At 43.4% G+C, this 22,758-nt stretch overlaps 2 protein-coding genes across 6 annotated transcripts in view; one reads left to right on the top strand and one right to left on the bottom strand.

The window, feature by feature from the left end:
• ATRN (attractin) overlaps positions 1-22,758 on the bottom strand; it is a 256,101-nt gene that overhangs the window by 54,118 nt on the left and 179,225 nt on the right. Inside the window, exon 26 of one of the 3 annotated variants that reach the window (XM_065598367.1) lies at positions 18,468-18,960. The exons of 1 other annotated variant lie outside the window; for it this stretch is intronic. In XM_065598367.1, the coding sequence (XP_065454439.1) occupies positions 18,948-18,960 (13 nt within the window). In that variant the 3' untranslated portion in view covers positions 18,468-18,947. Of the gene's footprint in view, positions 1-18,467; positions 18,961-22,758 lie in introns of those variants that run through there. One more of the 3 variants, XM_065598368.1, reaches the window with a different exon arrangement.
• On the top strand, positions 719-21,765 carry LOC135984025 (myb/SANT-like DNA-binding domain-containing protein 2). 3 transcript variants are annotated; one of them, XM_065598371.1, is made up of 4 exons: positions 719-820; positions 13,977-14,237; positions 17,925-18,462; positions 19,452-21,765. In XM_065598371.1, the coding sequence occupies exons 2-4, from the start codon at positions 14,232-14,234 to the stop codon at positions 19,673-19,675; spliced, it is 768 nt and encodes a 255-aa protein (XP_065454443.1). In that variant the 5' UTR covers positions 719-820; positions 13,977-14,231; the 3' UTR covers positions 19,676-21,765. The 3 variants fall into 3 exon arrangements, 2 of the variants coding, with proteins under 2 accessions (XP_065454443.1, XP_065454442.1); XM_065598370.1 differs by having other exon boundaries at positions 738-820; positions 7,232-14,237; XR_010601961.1 differs by lacking the exon at positions 17,925-18,462 and having other exon boundaries at positions 738-820; positions 7,232-14,237.

The following is a 22,758-nucleotide window of genomic DNA, read 5'->3' as shown; positions in this document are numbered from 1 at the left end:
TAATGAGTGAAATAGATTTGCATGAGTGGCAGCACACGAAAAGCCTGCCACTTTATTCACTGCCTGAGCAGAATGTCCTATTGCCAGCACTGCTGCTCTTCTACCCATGATACCAAAGAGCAGACTGGTATCCTTCCCCATATACGAGGATGGGAAATGTCCCCAGGAAAAATATCAGTCCTAGCTAAGTATTTATAAAATATTACTATAAATTTAATCTTACTTTCATCTAGTGTCTTTCCATCTCAAATTTCTCCCAGTACATGCATGTATTGATCTTGCTACAACCATCATTGGCAATTTTAAAATCAAGATTGGATGTTTGACTTGAAGATCTGCTCTAGGAATTATTTTGGGAAACTTCTCTGGCCTGTGTTATACAGGAGGTCAGACTAGAAAAATCACAATGGTTCTTTCTAGCCTTGGAATGTGTGAAAACCTGAAATGCTGCCACTTCCAGAATGGACACAGCAGCTGTATCCAATTTAAAGAAGTGAAGATAATCAGTTGAATTCGGTAGGATTCCGGCATTTGTAAGGACTACTATGAAAAAGCACTCTCTCAAACCTGAAGGAAAGAGAGCAGTTACTGTGGGAGAACAAGTCCATAACATGCTTACACTGAAAGCTGCCAAAGGATCAGACTCTGCCCAGGACACAAATCTGCGTCACCTACAAAATAGAACTTTGAACTTCTGCCTCCTCCCACCAGTTATTTAGTTATGAAACTACATTGCTGTAGAATTAATGGACCAGGAGGTGGTTCTCTCTGGAGCTAGATACCAAACCTGAGGAATGCCAGCTTTCTGCCCTTAGGTCCAGTAAGTGTCTCCTCTTCTTCTGGGGAGGACCACAACCATTATGTGATGGTGGGGTGGGGAGGGATAGCTCAGTGGTTTGAGCATTGGCCTGCTAAACCCAGGGTTGTGAGTTCAATCCTTGAGGGGGCCACTTAGGGATCTGGGGCAAAATCAGTACTTGGTCCTGCTAGTGAAGGCAGGGGGCTGGACTCAATGACCTTTTTTGGGGGGGAGGGATAGCTCAGTGGTTTGAGCATTGGCCTGCTAAACCCAGGGTTGTGAGTTCAATCCTTGAGGGGGCCACTTGGGGATCTGGGGCAAAATCAAGTACTTGGTCCTGCTAGTGAAGGCAGGGGGCTGGACTCGATGACCTTTCAAGGTCCCTTCCAGTTCTAGGAGATGGGATATCTCCATTAATTTATTTTATTTATTTTATTGCTATTTGAAGTGCAGTAGTGCATATGGCCCCATTCACAGGGTGCGTCCCATTGTCCTAGGTACTGTACAAACAAAACTTCAAACTTTCAGCCATTGGATTATGTTATACTCTTCTCTACTAGACTGAAGAGCCCATTACTAAATATTTGTTCCGCATGTAGATACTTCTAAGCTGTAATCAAGTCACCCCTTAACCTTCTTTTTATTAAGTTAAGTAGATCAAGCTTCTTGAGTCTATCACTATAAGGCAGGTTTTCTAATCATTTACAAGTTTTCATGGATCTTCTCTGAACCCTCTCAATTTATCAACCTCCTTCTGGAATTGTGGACACAGAACTAGACACAGTGTTCCAGCAGCAGTCGCACCAGTGCCAAATAAAGTAACCTCTCTACTCCTACTCGAGAGTCTCCTGTTTACATATTCCAGGATTGCATTAGCTCTTTTGGCCACCGCATTACACTGGGAGTTCGCGTTCAGCTGATTATCCACCATGACCCCCAAATCCTTATCAGTGTCACTGATTCCAGGCTAGAGTCCCTCATCCCGTAAATATGACCTGCATTCTTTGTTTCTAGACTTATACATTTACATTTAGCCATATAAAATGCATATTGTTTGCCTGCGCCCAATTTGCCAGATGATCCAGATCACTCAGTGATCATTCAGTGCCCTGTCCTCTTCATTATTTATGGTCCCTCACAAATCAGTATTTGTCTCATCTACAAACTTTATTAGTGATTTTATGTTTTCTTCCAGGTCATTGATAAAGATGTTAAATAGTATAGCATCAAGAACCTACTAGAAACATTCCCATTTGATGATGATTCCCCATTTACAATTACATTGACCTATCAGTTAGCCAGTTTTTAATTAATTTAAAATATGCCATATTAATTTTATATTGTTGGGTTTTTTTAATCAAAATGTCATGCAGGGCCAAGTCAAATGCCTTAGAGAAGTCTAAGCATATAACATCAGCACTATTACCTTTATCAATCAAGCTTGTAATCTCTTAAAAAAAAAAAAAAAAGGTATCAGGTTAGACAGTATCTATTTTCTATAAACCCATGTTCATTTGCCTAAATTACCCCCCTTTAGCTCTTTATTGAGAGCCATATCAGCTGTTTCATTATCTTGCTCAGGATCAGTGTCAAGCTGACAGGCCTATAATAACCTAGGTTATCTTATTTGCCCCTTTAAAAAAATTGGTATAACATTAGCTTTCTTCCAGTCTTCTGGAATTTGCCCAGTGCTCCTACAACTGCCTTCACATCCCCTCTAAATCAGGTTGTTGTTTTTTTATCCAGCACACCCTTCTCTCTCAATTGTGGCTTCTAGGGCACCTCGTAAGGTGTTCTTAAATGAGTCCCAATTACACTGCTCTACAGCCAAAATGCTTCTGAAATAAATGTAGTCAAACTTTACTAATTCTGGGTCACTGAAAATGAAAATGATGCTTAAAATTGTTGATTGGCTCTAGTTTTCAAGATATGCTATTGGGTCAGTATATACGACCCTTGACTTGGGAATGGCGGAGGATAAGTGAGTTATAAAGGGAAGGGATCCCTATTTAAACCAGAAATGATTAAAATACATCTTTGACTGGATCTATGAATAAATCTATGACTGAGTTTGGACAGTACTTGCTTTTTAGGCAAAACAATGAATGATGCAATCTGAAGCTGGTATTGCATCATACATGATATGAATTGCATCATGTTAGTCCTAGAAGTCATGGATGATGCAATCATAACGAAACTTACATCACTCTGCTGAACAAATTGCCCTATATCAGCTCTAGAAATGATACAGTGTCGTGCTCTCTTATTTGTCAGTGTTTGATTTTGCAAAGGGACACATTTCTGTTTAGCCAAAGTGAGCAGAGATGCCTCGTACTTGTGTGAACAGTGCAGATAACTTCTGCTATGTTTGTGGTGAGGTGACTTTTGCATCACAAAAGCGCAGTATAACCACTACGGTTAAGAAAGCCTATCACCTTTATTTTGGCTGCAAAATTGGAGATCAGGACAAGAGGTGGGCCCCACACATATGCTGCAACACTTGTGCAACAAATCTTCGGCAGTGGTTGAACAGGAAAAGGAAATCTATGCCTTTTGCAGTGCCAATGATTTGGAGAGAGCCAACAGATCATACCAGCAATTGTTACTTCTGCATGGTGCCTCCAGTTGGGAAAGGTGTGTCAAAGAAGAAAAAGGGGACTGTGCATTATCCAAACATTCCATCAGCTATACGTCCAGTACCCCACAGAGAAGGACTGCCGGTTGGTTCCTGATGCACCAGAATCACTCTCACTTGAGTCAGATGAGGAAGAGGAAGCGGATGAAACTTTTGGTCCTGAACCATCAATGTCACAGGGCCCACATTTTCTCCCATCCTCCTCCTCTGAACCACACCTCATAACACAAGGTGAACTGAATGATCTTGTCGGGTAGTTCCAAATCCTTAAGAGTAAGGCAGAGCTGTTGAGCTCCACACTACAGCAGTGGAATCTCCTGCCAGGTGATGTTAGGGTTTCCGTGTTCCGTGACCGTCAAAAGGATCTTGTCCCATTCTTCTTCATGGAAGGTGATCTTGTAGCCTGCAACAACATCGATGGTGTGATGGCAGCCCTCAACATCGTTCACGATCCAGATGAGTGGAGATTGTTCATTGATTCATCGAAGACGAGTCTTAAAGCTGTTTTACTGCATAATGGCAATGTTTTGCCATCAATTCCAGTTGGTCATGCAGTCCACGTGAAGGAAACCTATGACAACATGAAACAATTTTTGAGGTGCATAAACTATGACCAACATCAGTGGCAGCTTTGTGGCGATTTGAAGGTTGTTGCTCTCTTGCTTGGTCTGCAGACTGGATACACAAAGTACTGCTGTTTTCTCTGCGAAAGGGATAGTCGTGCAAGAGATTCCCACTACATCAAGAAAGATTGGCCACTCCGACAGTCATTGGAGCCTGGGAGGAAAAGTGTTCAGCATCCACCACTTGTTGAATCAAGGAAGATTTTGTTACCACCCTTACACATCAAGCTGGGTCTGATGAAGAACTTTGTCAAGGCCATTGACAAAACACAAGCAGCTTTCAAGTACCTCCGTGGAGAATTTCCAAGGTTAAGTGAAGCTAAGATAAAGGAAGGTGTCTTTGTTGGTCCTCAGATTCGTGAACTTCTTCAAGATGATGCATTTGACCATGCACTGCGTGGCAAGGAAAAGACGGCATGGAAAGCCTTCCAGTTAGTGGCAATAAATTTTCTCGGAAACAACGAGGCAGACAACTACAGGTTGTTGGTGGAAAACCTCCTCAAGGCATACAAAAGCCTTGGTTGCAACATGTCACTAAAGATACATTTTTTGTACTTTCATCTAGATTTTTTTCCACCCAACTGCGGAGCAGTGAGCGACGAGCACGGCGAGCGATTTCACCAGGACATTACAACAATGGAGAAACGCTATCAGGGCAAATGGAGCCCATCAATGCTTGCAGACTATTGCTGGACAGTGACAAGAGATGTTCCATTTAATGAATACAAGAGACAAGCCAAGAAGCGCTGAGTAGACACTGAATAGGACTAAACTATGTACATAATAGTTTTTTGCCTTTTGTTTCATAATAAATTTTATTTATATAACCCTTTTGCTGATTTTTAAAGAGTTACATAAACAGGACAGGTGAAATATCATGTAAAGCAAAATACATAATAAATAGCACATTTTATCTCTGAAGCAGACGACTTCTCAAAAATTGTAGACCAGTGTTATCATTCACATTTTTCTGATTGAATTCTTCCTACTAGTTGATTTGGCTCATAACTGGTTTCCAGTTTGGTGGAATTGGCCCTGTTAAAGCCCCAAGTGTATATACATGTATTACTACTCTGGACTTTATTCTAGTATTTATACATACTATAAATGTGTTCAAGTCATGATCACTTGACCTAAACTGCCATTAATTTTTAGTTCTGTGATCAGTTCCTCTTCATCTGTTAGGAGAAGTTCTAATATAAATAGAATTTCCCGGTGTTGGCTGTAACACCTTTTGAATTTGGAAATTGTCATCAATTATGTTTAAAAAAAATCTAAGGATGTTTTAGTACTGGCAGCATGACACCTCCAGCTTATGACTTATGGCACCCAAATTGAAGTCCCCCAAGATCATGCAGCAATTTTCCTACACACTGTAGATAGGTGCTGGTCTCAGCTCACCCACTACATATTTTTTCTTTATAGGCTTCACTGCAAAGGAAGAGTTTTAAGGAGATATTTGAAGGATAATAGTAAGGCATTTTGCAGAACCTTACAAGAAATAGTTTCCATGCATGAGGGACAACATAGGAGAAAGCATGAAGGCACTTGTTACATTTTCAAACAGGTGGAAGGGGGTGATGGAGGCTTGCATTATGGTTTGATCAGAGGTAGGAATTGACCGCTCAACAGCGTATGAGAAATGATAGGTAGGGTAGAGATGCTGCGGTGGGCCTTGCATGGGAAGCTCAATAGTTTGTGTTTGATGTGATATAGAATGGGCACCAATGGAGAGGGATGTGATGTGGTCAGTGATGAGCCAGGAAAGTTTAGCTTTGCAGCAGAATTCTGAATGGGTACCTATGGGGTAAGATTGCATTTGTCAAACCAAAGAAGAGGATGTTACAGTAGTTGAAACATGAGGTGAGCAGAAGTTGGGAAAGAGTTTCAGCTGTGTGGATGGAGAGGAAAGGCTGTTATTTTAGAAATATTGTGCAGCAAGAATAGAAAGATTTGGAGATAGCCTGAATGTGAAGATCTAAAGTGGGGTCCAGTTGAAGATGATGCCAAGGTTATGAGACTGAGTGACAAGGAGGAATATCACGTTGCCCACAGTGACTCAAAAAGGAAAGGGTGTATGTAGAGATTAAGAGCTCTCTTTTGGCTAACTGACCTGAAGCTGATAGCTGGACATTTAGAAGGTAGGGGTCTGAAAGTCAGGCAGAGATTTTAGTTTGGATAGGAAATTTTTCTGGTGTGAAGAGGTAGATCTGAAAATCAGCAGCACAGAGACTATTAGTTGTGGATGAATTGCCCAGAGACAATGTTTAGAGGGAGAAGAGGACCAAGAACAGAATTGTGTGGGGAACCCCCACAAAAGGTTTGAGATGGATGAGGAGGATTGGCCAAATGACATACTGAAGGAATGATTAGAGAGATAGGAGAATTTGAGGAGGACTGAATCTCAAAAGATGAGGTAGGACAAGATTCCAAGAACAAGAATGTGATTGACGTGTCAAAGGTGGCTAACAGATTACGGAGGAGGAGGATAGAGAACACGTTCTGAGTAAGCACAGAAAGATGTCAGACTAGTGAGAGCACTTTCAGTGGAGTGCAAAGGGCAGAAGCTGGATGGGAAAGAATCTAGGATGGAACTGGAGGAGAGGAACACCAGACAATAATGTTGGTAGTGGTGTGCAGTGAATACAGAGATGAAAGGGAGAAGAGAGATGCAGCAGTAGATGGAGACACAAGTGGGGTCAAGGATTTGTTGTTTTTTTAAATATGTGAGAGATTAAAGCATGTTTGTATTAAAAGGGTCAGAATCAGAGGAAGAAGAGAGGGTAAGGAGGGGATGAAAGTGGGGTGAGGGAGATGAGATGGCATGGAGGGTCTCTGCCGATTGCAGGAGGGTCTCTGCCGATTGAAGTCACTAAAAACAGGATTGGGGACTTCAACAGCAGAGTCCAGGGAAGGGGTAGGGACGATTTTATGGCCTGCAGCATGCAGGGGGTCAGACCAGATGATCATAATGGTCCCTTCTGACCTTAAAGTCTATGAGTCTATGGGGTCATTAGAGCAAATGGAAGGGTTAGCAGGAGCCCAGATGAGAAACTTCTGTGCCTATGACATCAGGGGAGGAGAGAGAGTGTGAAAAAGATTTACATGCATTTCCTTGCCTCAGGTTCCTAACCACAATCAAATTTAACAAAAACTCTTTTGTATTTGTTCCAGGAGAGACTGCTTACAACCTTGTCACCAAATAATGGATTCCGCATCCACAAAGAGGCATTTCATGATAAAACATGTTTCATAATTTTAAAACATCAGCCAGAATTCATAAGTTGTATGGACAGATTTCCCAGATCTGGGAAGGTCTTGTCATATTTCAATTTGAAGAGATCAGTAAAATCCTGTTTAGAGCGGAAACTGGGGGATAGGGGAGTGGGTTTGAGGAGGGAGTCAAAGGTGGTGAAAAACTGGTTGGGATTACAGGCATGGAATTCAACGAGAGTGAGAAGCAGTGTGACTTGGCTATGAAGATGGCAGAACCAAAAAGAAGAGAGAACAAATTCGTAGTAGAGGAAGTCAGCATGGTCATGAGATTTCTGCCAGACACATGACTCTGAGCAAGAGCAGGAGTAAAGGAAATGGATATTTGAGGTGAATCAGGGCTGGGAGTGGCAGAGTGGACCTTATAATAGGAAAGAGGAGCAAAGGAGTCCAGGGTGAAGGAAAAGGTAGAGTAATGGAGGTCAGCTCCTCAACTGCATAGGTTTGGCTCCATTGTCAGAACTTGTGGGGTTGGGAAACACACAGAGAAGCCTCACTGCTTTATCTCAAATGTTCTATGCTGTAATGGACTGTCACTTGTCTCTATCAAGTGTGGGGATGGACTTCATACTGCCAGGAGAAATCTGCCTTTCTCACCTGTGGGATTCAAGTCTGTGCAAGACACAAGGTGGTTAAGGTGCTGAGAATAGCGATGGACCATGTCTGACAGAGACTAGGCAGGAGAGACTGCACTTCGGGAGGGAACAATATGTTTGGCTGCATATGCAGGTCAGAAGTCTTCTGAGCTGATACCAGGGAGATTTGGCTTCAGATTGTTCATGAATCAGTGTGCCTATATTATTTTTAGAGTATAGTTGGGACATGAGCTCTGCTGTTTCTCAGAAAAATGCATCTGAGATTGGATTTTGTGTGATCTTTATAAATAGTAACATATAATGACTATAAAATAAGTCAATGGATAATCAAAGAATATCAAAGAAAACATCTACTGCAAGACTCCAGGAGGTCTGAATTATTGCAATGTGACATATTCCTGCTTTGCAAAAACAATAGGGAAAGGCTTACAACAAGCAGACCAATATATAGTACGTAAAAGTGTCTCCTCAGCTATTGTGCCACTATACACACTGCTCCCCCTAATGGTGATCCCTGAAATTAAAATAAAATTTGCCATTTCATCAAAATAAAATAAGCAGAATTATATATGGATAAAGAAGAACAGGAGTACTTGTGGCACCTTAGAGACTAACAAATTTATTAGAGCATATATGCATCCGAAGAAGTGGGCTGTAGTCCACGAAAGCTTATGCTCTAATAAATTTGTTAGTCTCTAAGGTGCCACAAGTACTCCTGTTCTTCTTTTTGCGGATACAGACTAACACAGCTGTTACTCTGAAACCTGTATATATGGATAATCACTTACATAGCAACATAAATTTATATGGAGCTTTACAAACAAATAAAACCACAATGCCTCCCCTAAAGATCGCAAAGAAAAATACACAGAATACCAGTACAAGAAAGATAAGACTATGATGAAACTGGGGAGAAACAGTAGCAAATATCCCTGGAAGCTGCAGGCTTTAAGGAGGGATCATAGAATCATAGGACTGGAAGGGACCTCCAGAGGTCATCTAGTCCAGTCCACTGCACTCGTGTCAGGACTAAGTATATCTAGACCATCCCTGACAGGTGTTTGTCCAACCTGCTCTTAAAAATTTCCAGTGATGGAGATTCCACAACCTCCCTAGGCAATTTATTCCAGTGCTTAACAACCCTGACAGTTAGGAAGTTTTTCCTAATGTCCAACCTAAATCTCCCTTGCTGCAATTTAAGCCCATTGCTTCTTGTCTTAGCCTCAGAGATTAAGAACAATTTTTCTCCCTCCTCCTTGTAACATTTAATGCACTTGAAAGCTGTTATGTCCCCTCTCAATTTTCTCTTCTCCAGACTGAACAAACCCAATTTTTTCCAATCTTCCCTCATAGCTCATGTTTTCTAGACCTTTAAACATTTGTGTTGCTCTTCTCTGGACTTTCTCCAATTTGTCCACATCTTTCCTGAAAGGTGGCGCGCAGAACTGGACACAATACTCCACTTGAGGCCTAATCAGCGCAAAGTAGAGCGGAAGAATTACTTCTCGTGTCTTGCTTACAATACTCCTGCAAACACATCCCAGAACGATGTTTGCTTTTTTTGCAACAGCGTTACACTGTTGACTCATATTTAGCTTGTGATCCACTATGACCCCCAGATCCCTTTCTACAGTACTCCTTTCTAGGCAGTCATTTCCCATTTTGTATGTGTGCAACTGATTGTTCCTTCGTAAGTGGAGTACTTTGCATTTGTCCTTATTGAATTTCATCCTATTTACTTAAGACCATTTCTCCAGTTTGTCTGGATCATTTTGAATTTTAATCCTATCCTCCAAAGTACTTGCAACCCCTCCCAGCTTGGTATCGTCTGCAAACTTTATAAGTGTACTCTCTATGCCATTATCTAAATCATTGATGACGATATTGAACAGAACCATACCCAGAACCGATCCCTGCGGAGAAACACAGGATGCTAGTAAAAAGATAACAGGAAATGAAATCAGATGTAGGTGGCATGAGATTAGTAGGGACTGAAGGCTTTTCATAATGCCTTTTGTACAAAACTATTTTGCACACTGTAACAAAAATTACTAGGGAAGTGTGAATGGGGAGAAATAGATTTTGAAGGAAAAAATTGACACTTTTTAAAAACCACAGTCTGTGCATACAAAAAAACCCACCTTTCAATAGTTTAAGCTTTGAGGGAAGAAAACAGCAGGAAGGGAAGGAGGGGGAAGAAAACGTTTCCTTACAATTCATTCGGTTTTAGAAAAGGTTAACAGTGGTTAGAATATCATTTCTCTTACAGTTTCAATTATAATGAAATATTAATGAGCCAGTAAGAGCCATTTTTCTCAACCTTTATCTGCTGACATTTTTGGAGCTTAAAATAAAAAGCTACTGTATGGAATAATAACTGTAAAGTTAACTAGCAAACTTGGACCTGATTTTCAAAGTTGTTGAGGGCCCTAACTCCAACTGAAAGCAAAGGAAGCTGCAGGCATTCAAAATCACTAACTTCAAGCTCCAAATCTTTTGAAGGAGAGGAACTTGGTTGTTAAATAAAAAAGGAAATTAAGTACAAGGCCAGAGTAGAATTTAGTCCCAACCAGCCCTACGTCACACTATTCTCTGGAGTATGAATGTTCTACTGGATTACTGGCTTTCAGCAACCTATGACTTTGTTTGCCCTGTAGAGCTTTTGGGGCTCTGCAGGTTTCCCTGTTCCTTCATAAGCTGAGCTGAGATTTGGAATCGTGCAATCGTTTGGACTCCCAGTAGGACTCCCCATCCTACTGGGATCTTTGCAATTACAGAGTTCTTGTCTCTTACTGCATCTCCTTGCCCTCCTTGCACACATTAACACATGTATGGAACTATGAGACTTGGAAACTCGATCAATGCAAAGTAATGCACATTGGAAACATAATCCCAACTATACATATAAAATGATGGGGGTCTAAATTAGCCGTTATCACTGAAGAAAGATCTTGGAGTCACTGTGGATAGTTCTCTGAAAACATCCACTTAATGTGCAGCGGCGGTCAAAAAAGCTAACAGAATGTTGGGAATCACTAGGAAAGAGATCGATAATAAGACACAGAAAATATCATATTGCCTCTATATAAATCCATGGTATGTCCACATCTTGAATGCTGTGTGTAGATGTGGTCGCCCCATCTCAAAAAAAAGATACCCTTTTCTGTACCTTTTCCAATTACAATTACAATGTGACAAAAATGATTAGGGGTATGGAAGAGCTTCCATATGAGAAGAGATTAATAAGACTGGGACTTTTCAGCGTGAAGAGAGACAACTAAGGGGGGTGATATGATAGAAGTCTATAAAATCATGACTGGTGTGGAGAAAGTAAATAAGGAAATGTTAAGTATCAGAGGGGTAGCCGTGTTAGTCTGAATCTGTAAAAAGCAACAGATGGTCCTGTGGCACCTTTAAGACTAACAGAAGTATTGGAGCACAAGCTTTTGTGGGTGAATGCCCACTTCATCAGACGCAAGTAATTGAAATTTCCAGAGGCAGGTATAAATCAGTATGGAGATAAAGACGTTAGTTCAATCTGCTATTGTGTGGCCAGGAGGTTGAAGTGTTCTCCTACAGCTTTTTGTATATTGCCATTCCTGATATCTTACTTGTGTCCATTTATCCTCTTGCGTAGTGACTGTCCAGTTTCACCAAGCATTCTCAAAACTACGATACCCACACAAGGAAATAAAGAAACAAATCAACAGAGCCAGACGTGTACCCATAAGTCTCCTGCTACAAGACAGGCCCAAAAAAGAAACCAACAGAACTCCACTGGCCATCACCTATAGTCCTCAGCTTAAACTCTCCAACGCATCATCAGTGATCTACAACCCTGGGGACAATGATCCTGGACAATGATCCCTCACTTTCCCAGACCTTGGGGGGCAGGCCACTCCTCGCCCACAGACAACCCGCCAACCTTAAGCATATTCTCACCAGCAACCACGCACCGCACCATAACAACTCTAACTCAGGAACCAACCCATGCAACAAACCTCGATGCCAACTCTGCCCACATATCTACACCAGCAACACCATCACAGGACCTAACCAAATCAGCTACAACATCACCAGCTCATTCACCTGCACGTCCACCAATGTTATATATGCCATCATGTGCCAGCAATGCCCCTCTGCTATGTACATTGGCCAAACTGGACAGTCACTACGCAAGAGGATAAATGGACACAAGTCAGATATCGGGAATGGCAATATACAAAAACCTGTAGGAGAACACTTCAACCTCCCTGGCCACACAATAGCAGATGTAAAGGTAGCCATCTTACAGCAAAAAAACTTCAGGACCAGACTCCAAAGAGAAACTGCTGAGCTCCAGTTCATTTGCAAATTTGACACCATCAGATCAGGATTAAACAAAGACTGTGAATGGCTATCCAACTACAGAAGCAGTTTCTCCTCCCTTGGTGTTCACACCTCAACTGCTAGCAGAGCACCTCACCCTCCCTGATTGAACTAACCTCATTATCTCCATACTGATTTATACCTGCCTCTGGAAATTTCCATTACTTGCGTCTGATGAAGTGGGCATTCACCCACGAAAGCTTATGCTCCAATACTTCTGTTAGTCTTAAAGGTGCCACAGGACCCTCTGTTGCTTTTTTAAGGAAATGTTAATTTACTCCTTTTCATAACACAAGAACAAAGGGATAACCAAATGAAATTAATAGGCAGCAGGTTTAAAACTAACAAAAGGAAGCATTTCTTCACACAACACACAGTCAACCTGTGGAACTCTTTGCCAGAGGATGCTGTGAAGGCCAAGACTATAACAAATATCAGAGGGGTAGCCGTGTTAGTCTGTATCCACAAAGGACTATAACAGGATTAAAAAAAAAAAAAAAAAAAAAACTAGGTAAGTTCATGGAGGATAGGTCCATCAATGGCTATCAGCCAGGATGGGCAGGGACGCAAAACCATGCTCTGAAGTATTCCTAACCTCTGTTTGCAAGAAGCTGGGAATGGGCAACGGGATGGATCACTTGATGATTACTTGTTCAGTTCATTCCCTCTGAAGCACCTGGCATTGGCTAATGTTGGAAGAAAGGATATTGGGTTAGATGGACCACCAGCCTGACCCAGTATGGCCGTTCTTACGTTCCTTGTAAAGAATGCATTGATGTACCACACAGTATGGCTAATTTTAAAAATTAGTTACATACCATTATGTATGCATAGGCTAAGCAAAGTATGAAATGTTCGAACCAAGCCATTTTTAGCTGGTCAGACTCTGATAGAAGTTAGGCAATCAGTAAAATAGCTCTGTACCTCCGTATATAAAGTTCTAAAACCTAACATCCTAACACACTAACGCACAAAATTAGATACAAAAATTGTTCCTAACTTTGCTTAGGTACAGCTGAGTTTCTGTAAATAATACTTAAATGCTGCCAATGTGCTTGGCAATATACAACTCAGAAAGCCCTTGTCCTGAAGAGCTTAAAACCTAACAAAAGAACATAGATACAGGATGTGCTGAAAAGCTCAAAGGAATATTCAGTATTTATAACTTTTATAATCTGTGCTACAGTAGCACCTAGAGGCCCCAGTCCAGATATTGTGCCACTGTACATGGCAGTGTACATACTCACAAGAGAGAATCCCTTCCCTGAAGAGCTTACAATCGAAATCGACAAGACAGGACAGGACAGGACAGGACGATAAACAGAGGCACAGAGCAGGGGAAACAGAGGAGAAATTATCTGACGAAGGTCATACAACAGGTCAATGGCAGAGCTAGGAATAGACCCCAGTGTGGTTGATATGGCAATTTCCTGGATATCCTTGGGAGACCATATTGAATTAAGTTTAAGTATCTTTTGAGTCCATTGTAAATGCAAAGTTTATGAATTATTGTGGGCTGGGCCTGCAAGTAACCTCTCTGGGGGGGAAATGTGATGTGAGGCCTTTAATATAGGACTAAACTGAACAATTTGCAGAGAAGAATGTACTTTTGGGACAATACTGTGAACTGGATTTCCTGGGAAATACCTAGGGAGAGGTTAAATGCAAATTCTTCATTGCAGTTATACAAAAATCCAGCCTTTTGAAGCTACGCCCTGAAGAATGGGTCACTGTCTGATGATTTATCTGTTCCTGGAGACTGGAGATCAAAGGCCCCAACTATACAAAGAAATGGCTGAACTGCCCAGCCTGGGTTCTGAATCTGAGATGGTTATGAACTTGTAACTACAAAGAAAACCCAACTGTGATTTTGAAGAATTGAAACCTACAAGAGCCTTGGGTTGGAGCTGGGGGTGACCTCTGGAAAGGTTTTTAGCATGCGTGTAGGTTCTTCTGTTGTTTTTAATATGTTTTCTCTGTACTGCTTTCACCTTAATAATGTGCTTGCTTAGAAAGAGCTGTGTGGTAAATTATAACTGTGGCAATACACTGATCATAGGCCTCTGGAAAGAAAGCAAAGCAAAGATGCTGGCCTTCTAGGCACTCTGGCTTGCTGGGGATATCACAGTGCAAGCAGGGAACTGTGCAACCTTAAAGATCCCCTTGTCAGGTGGGAGTGAGACGCAGGCCTCCACTCAATAGAGAGATGATAACTCAGAGCTGGAAGCTGTCGGAGAATAACAGAGTTTTAACTTTTTGTTTGGGTACAGCAAGTCAGATACTTTATTTTTTTTTAAACAAGTGCTTAGAGGGAGAGAGCTAAACAGGTTTTTTTTACAGGTAAACGATTACAGCAAACCTTTATACCTTTTATTACAGACAATAATAAGCAACAGCTGCATTTTGTTTATACATAGGCCATTTTGATATATATATATTTTTTTTACTTGTTTTGACTTTAGTTTACATACAATATTTTTTACACATTATTTATACACGGTCGCAACAACTTTTTACACAGTTCTTTTTTTATTTGCCTTATATAATTCTTGCTTTTATAAATTTTGCGTTATTAGGGTTACAGTTAGCCTGACTTTTGCTAACAAACTGTTATGCATTGCATTCCCTTTCTGTTAGTTCTTTTTTTGCTTCCACAAAGCCTAATAGTGGGTGCCTTCAAGGGACCACAGAGGGGGAATACAGGTGCAGTTGCCCTAAAACTGTGACACTCAGATGTCCTGATACCCAGTTTAGTACCCTATCCAATAGACCACTCTGTCTCTTTTTAGCAGCCCTGGAGGAGAGAGCTTTTAGGAAGGATTTCAGTGAAGAGAGGATGATGCTTTGTTGGATCAGAAAAGGAAGGGCAGTCTATGTATGGGGTTGGCATGGAAAAACGCCACAAAGACAGTTGTATGCAAAACAAGACAAACTGAACAGTGTGATCGGCATAATTGGTATGCCAGAGGAGGCAATAGGATGAGATATGGCTGCTGATGTAGACTAAGGCATAACTATGCAGAACCTTCAAACTGATGACAAAAATACAGTCTGTGCATTAATTTTCAAGGAGGATCAACTACATGGGAAATCTGAAGGAGTGAAATAAGATATCTTTATGTGTGTGCCAATGGCACTCAAAGAAATGTTAGACATTAATCAAAATTTCAAAGTTAGGGTGTTTTTTTTTCTTTTTTAAATGGCCCATAGTTCAAATACAGTTTTAACAATTTTCTTCAGACTTGGCAGAAAAATTCTCCTTCACTTTAAAAAAATCAGTCTGGAAATTTTCATATCAATTCTATTTTGCTAATCAAAGTTATAAGGGACTAAAAATAAGACTTATTTATCATGGAGCCTGGTTGCAACCTTAATTATGGAACCATGACTAACATTCCATCGTGGAATTTCAAAAGCAAGACAATTCTCAACGCAGTTTAACTCTAAACAGCAAATATGAATCATACTGTTCTAATGCGGTTGGTTATTTAGCATGTTACATGGATTGTGAAGTAAAATAGTGTGAAAGAAGGCTAATAGTCACTGCTACGCTTAGAGAGTAAATGCATTATAGATGGATGGATGGAAAACATTGATAAACAGCACTATTGTGAACTTAGATATTCTTATTCTTCTGGCATGTTAAGTTTTTATTAAAATGTTACAGTATCACCTTCTAGGAGATTTATAGAAAAATCACCACCATCAACGGTCCAATTCAGCCACTCCCTTAATTTTATTTTTAAATTCTAGGTTTGTGTTAGCATATATTTCATGTTTGTATCTTCTTTTTTAAAGTCTGTTTCTATTAATATGATAGCATCAGAGGAATACTTCTTTACTGTATCATTTAGACCTGGGGATCTCAAGCACTGGTCAATGGACCACTGATGATCAGTAAAGCATTTGCTGGGAGTCTGCAGAGTGAGGGAGCTTCAGTATCAAGTCCAAGACTTAAGCTTGTACAACAGAACCAAGTGCTGAGTCAGATCTGATGGCATGGACCAAGGCAAAGTGTTTAGATAAAATATGCACTGAAGCCCATGTAGCAGCTCTGTGTGTCTCAGACACTAGAATGTTTTTGAGTAACACTTGGAAGCTATTTCTGATCTGGCACAGTGTGCTACAATTCTCTGGGGAGGTAAAGCACCAGCTGCATGCATCATAGCAAGTGGCTGCCAACTATTCAAATATGTCCCTATGAATTGTATTCTCTGTACGGGGGGCTGACTTGGACTACTTTGTGTTTAGCTGGAGCCCCAACTCCTGGAAGGTAGAGAGCTGTATGAGTGGAATTTAGTACTGCTTCAAAAGATCAGCCCTTGAGTAGCCAGTCATTGAGATACAGGAAGACTACAATTGTTTCTCGACAAAGATCAACTGGCACTATTACTAAAGCCTTTGAGAACACCACTGGGGCCAAAAAGACAGGCCGAAGGGAAACACTCAGTAATGAAAATGATCCTGGCCCATGGTGAAATGCAGGAATCTCCTGTGCACGGGACATATTGCTATATGGAAATAACTGTCCTGCAGTTCGAGGGCTAAAAACCAATTTCTTGTCTATTTAGAAGGGATTAGATCTGCCACAGTCACCATCCAGAACTTCTGAGACTAAGGCCTGGTCTACACTAGGAGGTTATGTCCAATTTAGCAGCGTTAAATCGAATTAACTCTGCACCCATCCACACAACAAAGCTATTTAGTTCGACATAGAGGTCTCTTAAATTCGACTTCTGTACTCCTCCCCAACGAGGGGAGTAGCGCTAAATTCGACATGGCCATGTCGAATTAGGGTAGGTGTGGACGGAAATTGACACTAATAGCTCCAGGAGCTATCCCACAGTGCACCACTCTGTTGACGCTCTGGACAGCAATCCAAGCTCGGATGCTCTGACCAGCCACACAGGAAAAGCCCCGGGAAAATTTGAATTCCTTTTCCTGTCTGGGCAGTTTGAATCTCATTTCCTGTTTGGACATCGTGGCGAGCTCAGCAGCACTGGCAACGATGCAGAGCTCTCCAGCAGAGATGGCCATGCAATCTCAGAATAGAAAGGTTTCAGAGTAGAAGCCGTGTTAGTCTGTATCCGCAAAAAGAACAGGAGTACTTGTGGCACCTTAGAGACTAACAAATTTATTAGAGCATAAGCTTTCGTGGACTACAGCCCACTTCTTCGGATGCATATAGAATGGAACATATATTGAGTAGATATATATACACACATACAGAGAGCATGAACAGGTGGGAGTTGTCTTACCAACTCTGAGAGGCCAATTAAGTAAGAGAAAAAAACCTTTTGAAGTGATAATCAAGCTAGCCCAGTACAGACAGTTTTCATGAGGTTGATGGATTTCCACTCTTTTCATGAGGTTGATGGATTTCCACTGTCTGTACTGGGCTAGCTTGATTATCACTTCAAAAGTTTTTTTTCTCTTACTTAATTGGCCTCTCAGAGTTGGTAAGACAACTCCCACCTGTTCATGCTCTCTGTATGTGTGTATATATATCTCCTCAATATATGTTCCATTCTATATGCATCCGAAGAAGTGGGCTGTAGTCCACGAAAGCTTATGCTCTAATAAATTTGTTAGTCTCTAAGGTGCCACAAGTACTCCTGTTCTTTTTTCAGAATAGAAAGAGGGCCCCAGCATGGACTGATCGGGAAGTCTTGGATCTGATTGCTGTGTGGGGCGATGAGTCCGTGCTTTCGGAGCTGCGATCGAAAAGACGGAATGCAAAGATCTATGAGACGATCTCAAAAGCCATGACAGAGACAGGATACAGCCGGGATGCAACGCAGTGCCGCGTGAAAATCAAGGAGCTGAGACAAGGGTACCAGAAGACCAAAGAGGCAAACGGACGCTCCGGATCCCAGCCCCAGACATGCCGTTTCTACGAGGCACTGCATTCCATCCTAGGTGCGGCCACCACCACTACCCCAGCACTGACCGTGGACTCTGAGGATGGGATATTGTCGACACCCGCTTCCTCGGAGATGTTAGCAGACGGGGAAGATGAGGAAGGAGATGAGGAGGACGAGGCAGTCGACAGCGCTTACAATGCTGATTTCCCAGACAGCCAGGATCTCTTCATCTGCCTCACCGAGATCCCCTACCAACCATCTCCAGGAGTTAACCCGGACCCAGAATCAGGGGAAGGATCAGTCGGTAAGTGTTATAAGCATGTAAAGATTTATTTTGAACAGAACATTAATATTAACAGTGGGTTTTTCATGATTACTTTGCCCTAGGCGCTTAAAGTTTTATTCTTTGGCAGTGCAACTACTGCCAAAAAATCTAACAATGTCTGGTTTATCATGATTGGTTTGCCCTAGGCGCTCTACTGTTTAGTCCTTGCCAGTGCAGCTACAGTAAAATTCGGTCTATATGTCCGGGGATAGAGCTGAAATCCTCATGGGACATCTCCATGAAGCTCTCCTGGAGGTAATTGGAAAAACTTTGCATGAGGTTCCTTGGGAGAGTGGCCTTGTTGTGTCCTCCGTAGTAGGAAACGTTCCCGCGCCAGGCTAGCAGCAAGTACTCCAGGATCATTGCCTTGCAGAGCATGGCGGCATACGACCCTGGTCTTTGCAGGCATTCACGAAGCATGCGTTCTTTGTCGCTCTCTGAAATCCTCATCAGAGTGATGTCGCTCATGGTGACCTGCTTTGAATTAGGGGAATGTTAGTATTGGGACTGCTTGCCTGTTCCTTTACAGAACTGTAACCGGCGGTTTACAGCCATGCGGTGGAGGCGGGAGAGGGGCAGCATACAGGGATCTTTCCCGGGGACAGCCGCGAGGGGGGTGGGACAGGGGCAGAGTTCATGCTTGCCGGATTGCTGGCAGCAGGAACTGGCCAACGCTAGGAGCATTGCTTTGAACGTGAAAGTAGGGCAATGCTATTATTAAAGTTTTAAGCTGGCACAAGTCTACGGCTTACCATGTCAGCCTGCTACCCAAATTCTGCTGTCCGGCCGCGCTTGTCTGATCTGCACTGCAAGACCCCAGGCACTGAATGCGAAGGCCGAAAATTCGACCTTGTCCTGAGTGTGCATGTGATAGGTGCTGTGCATGGTCTTGTTCACAGAGAAAGACTTTTTGTTCACCAAAAAATTTATCTTTCTGAGGAATTCACTCCCTTTTTCCCATCCCACAGCTGTGACTGTCTCCCGACCTACCCTGGCATCACACTCCCAGAGGCTGGAAAGAAAAGGACACGGGACGACATGTTCTCAGAACTTATGGGCTGCTCCCGAGCCGAGGCAACCCAGCAGACCCAGTGGAGGGAGAACATGTCGCAATACCAGCGAGCACACAGCGAATGGGAGGAGAGGTGGTGGCAGGAAGACCAGCAGGCGACTCAAACGCTGCTTGGACTAATGAGGGAGCAAATGGACACGCTCCGGCGCCTTGTGGATGTTCTGCAGGACCGGAAGCAGGAGGACAGAGCCCCGCTGCAGTCTATCTGTAACCACCCTCCCCCGCCACAAAGTCCCATACCCCCCCTCACCCAAAGTACCAAGAAGGAGGGGGGCAGAGTCCGTGAAAACTGTCACTCCACCCCTGCAGACTGCTCAAGTACCAGAAGGCTGTCATTCCCCAACATTTGATAAGTCCTTTCCTTCCCGACTCACCCAAGCCCCCATCCCAGTTTCATCCCCTAACTGTGTAGTTGCTAATAAAAAATATGTTTCTGTTAATTACTGTTTCCATCATGTTTTTTTAGAGGACAGTCTGTTTGAAGGGGGGGAAAGGGGTTGGTAATTGGACAGGACAGTCACCTTTACTAGGGTACAGACATGGGGGCAGGTTCAGCAGCAGGTCACACACACATTGCAGTCACTAGGCACCCTGGTCAGTCTGGGAGGTGGTTTTCATTTTCGGGGGGGGGGGGGGCCGCAGGGGGGCTATGTGACTTTGTGGCAGGGGAGGGCAGTTAGAGATCTTATGCAGCGGTCCTTATCCTGGATCACAGAGCCACGCAGCAGGGGATCTGTAACCATCCTCCCCCTGCCAGAAAGTCACATAGCCCCCACACCCAGAGTCCCGAACAGGAGGGGTGGCAGGCTCCGTTGAAACAACCAGTCCACCAGTGCGGACCACTGTAGAAGCAGGAGCACGTCATTCCTCGAGTTTAGAAGCGTCCTTTGCATCACTACACTACACCCGCTCCCTACCACAGTCTGCGTCTCAGTTTCAACACTTTACCGCGAAAACAGTAATAAAGAAAACGGTGTTCATTAACAAATTTCCAGTGATTTTATTTTTAAACATGTGTTGGAAGGGGTGGAAGGGGGTGAACGGGGTATGAAACTGGAGAGGATAGTGAACATTCACTGGGTAAAGAAACGGGGGCAGGTTCAGCTTCTCTGTAAACAAATGTAATAGTCACAGGTTACCCTGCTCACTCAGGAACCTAGCTTTCAAAGCCTCCTGGATGCACAGCACGTCCCGCTGGACTCTTCTAATCGCACGGCTGTCTGGCTGGGCGTAATCAGCAGCCAGGCTATTCGCCTCAACCTCCCACCCCGCCACAAAGGTTTCCCCCTTGCTCTCACAGAGATTGTGGAGCACACAGCAAGCTGCAATAACAATGGGGATATTGGTTTCACTGAGATCAGAGCAAGTCAGTAAGCTTCTCCATCTCCCCTTGAGACCTCCAAAAGCACACTCCACCACCATTCTACAGTTGCTCAGACGGTAGTTGAAGAGTTCTTTTTCACTGTCCAGGGTGCCTGTATAGGGCTTCATGAGCCAGGGCATTAGCAGGTAGGCTGGGTCCCCGAGGCTCACTATAGGCATCTCCACATCCCCAACAGTTATTTTGTGGTCCGGGAAGTAAATACCTTCCTGCAGCCATCTAAACCGACCAGAGTTCCTGAAAACACGAGCGTCATGAACCTTGCCCGGCCATCCGACGTTGATGTTTGTAAAACGTCCCCTATGGTCCACCAGTGCTTGCAGCACCATTGAAAAGTAGCCCTTTCGGTTAATGTACTGGCTGGCCTGGTGGTCCGGTCCCAGGATAGGGATGTGAGTTCCATCTATAGCCCCACCGCAGTTTGGGAATCCCATCGCGGCAAAGCCATCTATGATGACCTCCACGTTTCCCAGGGTCACTACCTTTGACAGCAGTACCTCAACGATTGCGTTGGCTACTTGCATCACACCACCACCCACGGTAGATTTGCCCACGCCAAAGTGGTTCGCGACTGACCGGTAGCTGTCTGGCGTTGCAAGCTTCCAGAGGACTATGGCCACTCGCTTCTGGACAGTCAAGGCTGCTCACATCCGGGTGTCCTTGCGCTTCAGGGCAGGGGACAGCAACTCACAAAGTTCCATGAAAGTTCCCTTCTGCATGCTAAAGTTTCGCAGCCACTGTGATTCATCCCAGACCTGCAGCACTATGCGATACCACCAGTCCATGCTTGTTTTCCGTGCCCAGAATCGCCGTTCCACAGCATCAACATGACCCATTGCCACCATGATGTCCACGGCGCGGGGTCCCATGCTTTGTGACAGGTCTGTGCCACTCTCAGACTTCGTGTCCTCACTGCGCTGCCGTAGCCTCCTCGCCCGATTTCTCAGCATCTGCCTCTGGAAAAGGTGGATGATAAGGTGCAAGGTGTTGACAACGGCCATAACTGCAGCGATGGTCGCAGCGGGCTCCATGCTCGCAGTGCTGTGGCGTCCGCGCTGTCACTCACCAGAAAAGTGCACGAACGGATTGCCCGCCGGCGCTTTCAGGGAGGGAGGCCGGGAGTGACGGTTGGATGATGACAGTTACCCAAAACCACCCTCGACACATTTTTTTCCCCAGCAGGCATTGGGGGCTCGACCCAGAATTCCAATGGGCAGCGGGGACTGCGGGAACTGTGGAATAGCTGCCCACAGTGCACCGCTTCCAATGTCGACACTTGCCCCGTTAGTGTGGACTCGCACAGTCGAATTACTGTCCTTAGTGTGGATACACACGTTCGACTTTGTAACATCGATTCCACATATTCAATTTAAGTAAAATTGAACTACTCTCGTAGTGTAGACATACCCTAACAATTTGTTCAGTTGTCTTAGATTGAAGATTGGTCTCCACTGTCTGTCCTCCTTTGGCATTTTGAGTAAAATATTTTCCACCTGTGCGGGGATGGAAATGATTCTATTGCTCCTAAACAAAGGAGAGAATGTACTTCTTGACTCAGCATAATCTCATTAGAGGGCTCTCTAAAGTGGAACAAGGAAGGGCGGTGGGCTTGCGGATGAGATATAAAGTTATAACCTCCATGACCCACCTGTCTGTTGTAATACGCCACCAGTCCAGTTACAAATGGAAAAGGCAGTCTCCAAAAGCGGGAAGGTAGGCAGAAAGTAGCAGCTTGCAAATTAGAGGTGGGGGAGGAGTTGAGCCCTCAACCAACACATCAAGATTGCTGTTTTGATGATGACAGGTTACTTGTTGAAGGAGG

The sequence above is a fragment of the Chrysemys picta genome, chromosome 5 (assembly GCF_011386835.1).
Source record: "Chrysemys picta bellii isolate R12L10 chromosome 5, ASM1138683v2, whole genome shotgun sequence".
NCBI classification, from domain to species: Eukaryota; Metazoa; Chordata; order Testudines; family Emydidae; genus Chrysemys; species Chrysemys picta.
This window is presented reverse-complemented; position numbering and strand designations above follow the sequence as displayed.

What these genes read in the sequence shown, in the direction of transcription:
- LOC135984025 (XM_065598371.1), top strand. An exon ending in ATCAGGGGAAGGATCAGTCG is followed by an intron (nt 18,463 to 19,451) that starts GTAAGTGTTATA and finishes CCCATCCCACAG; the next exon opens with CTGTGACTGTCTCCCGACCT.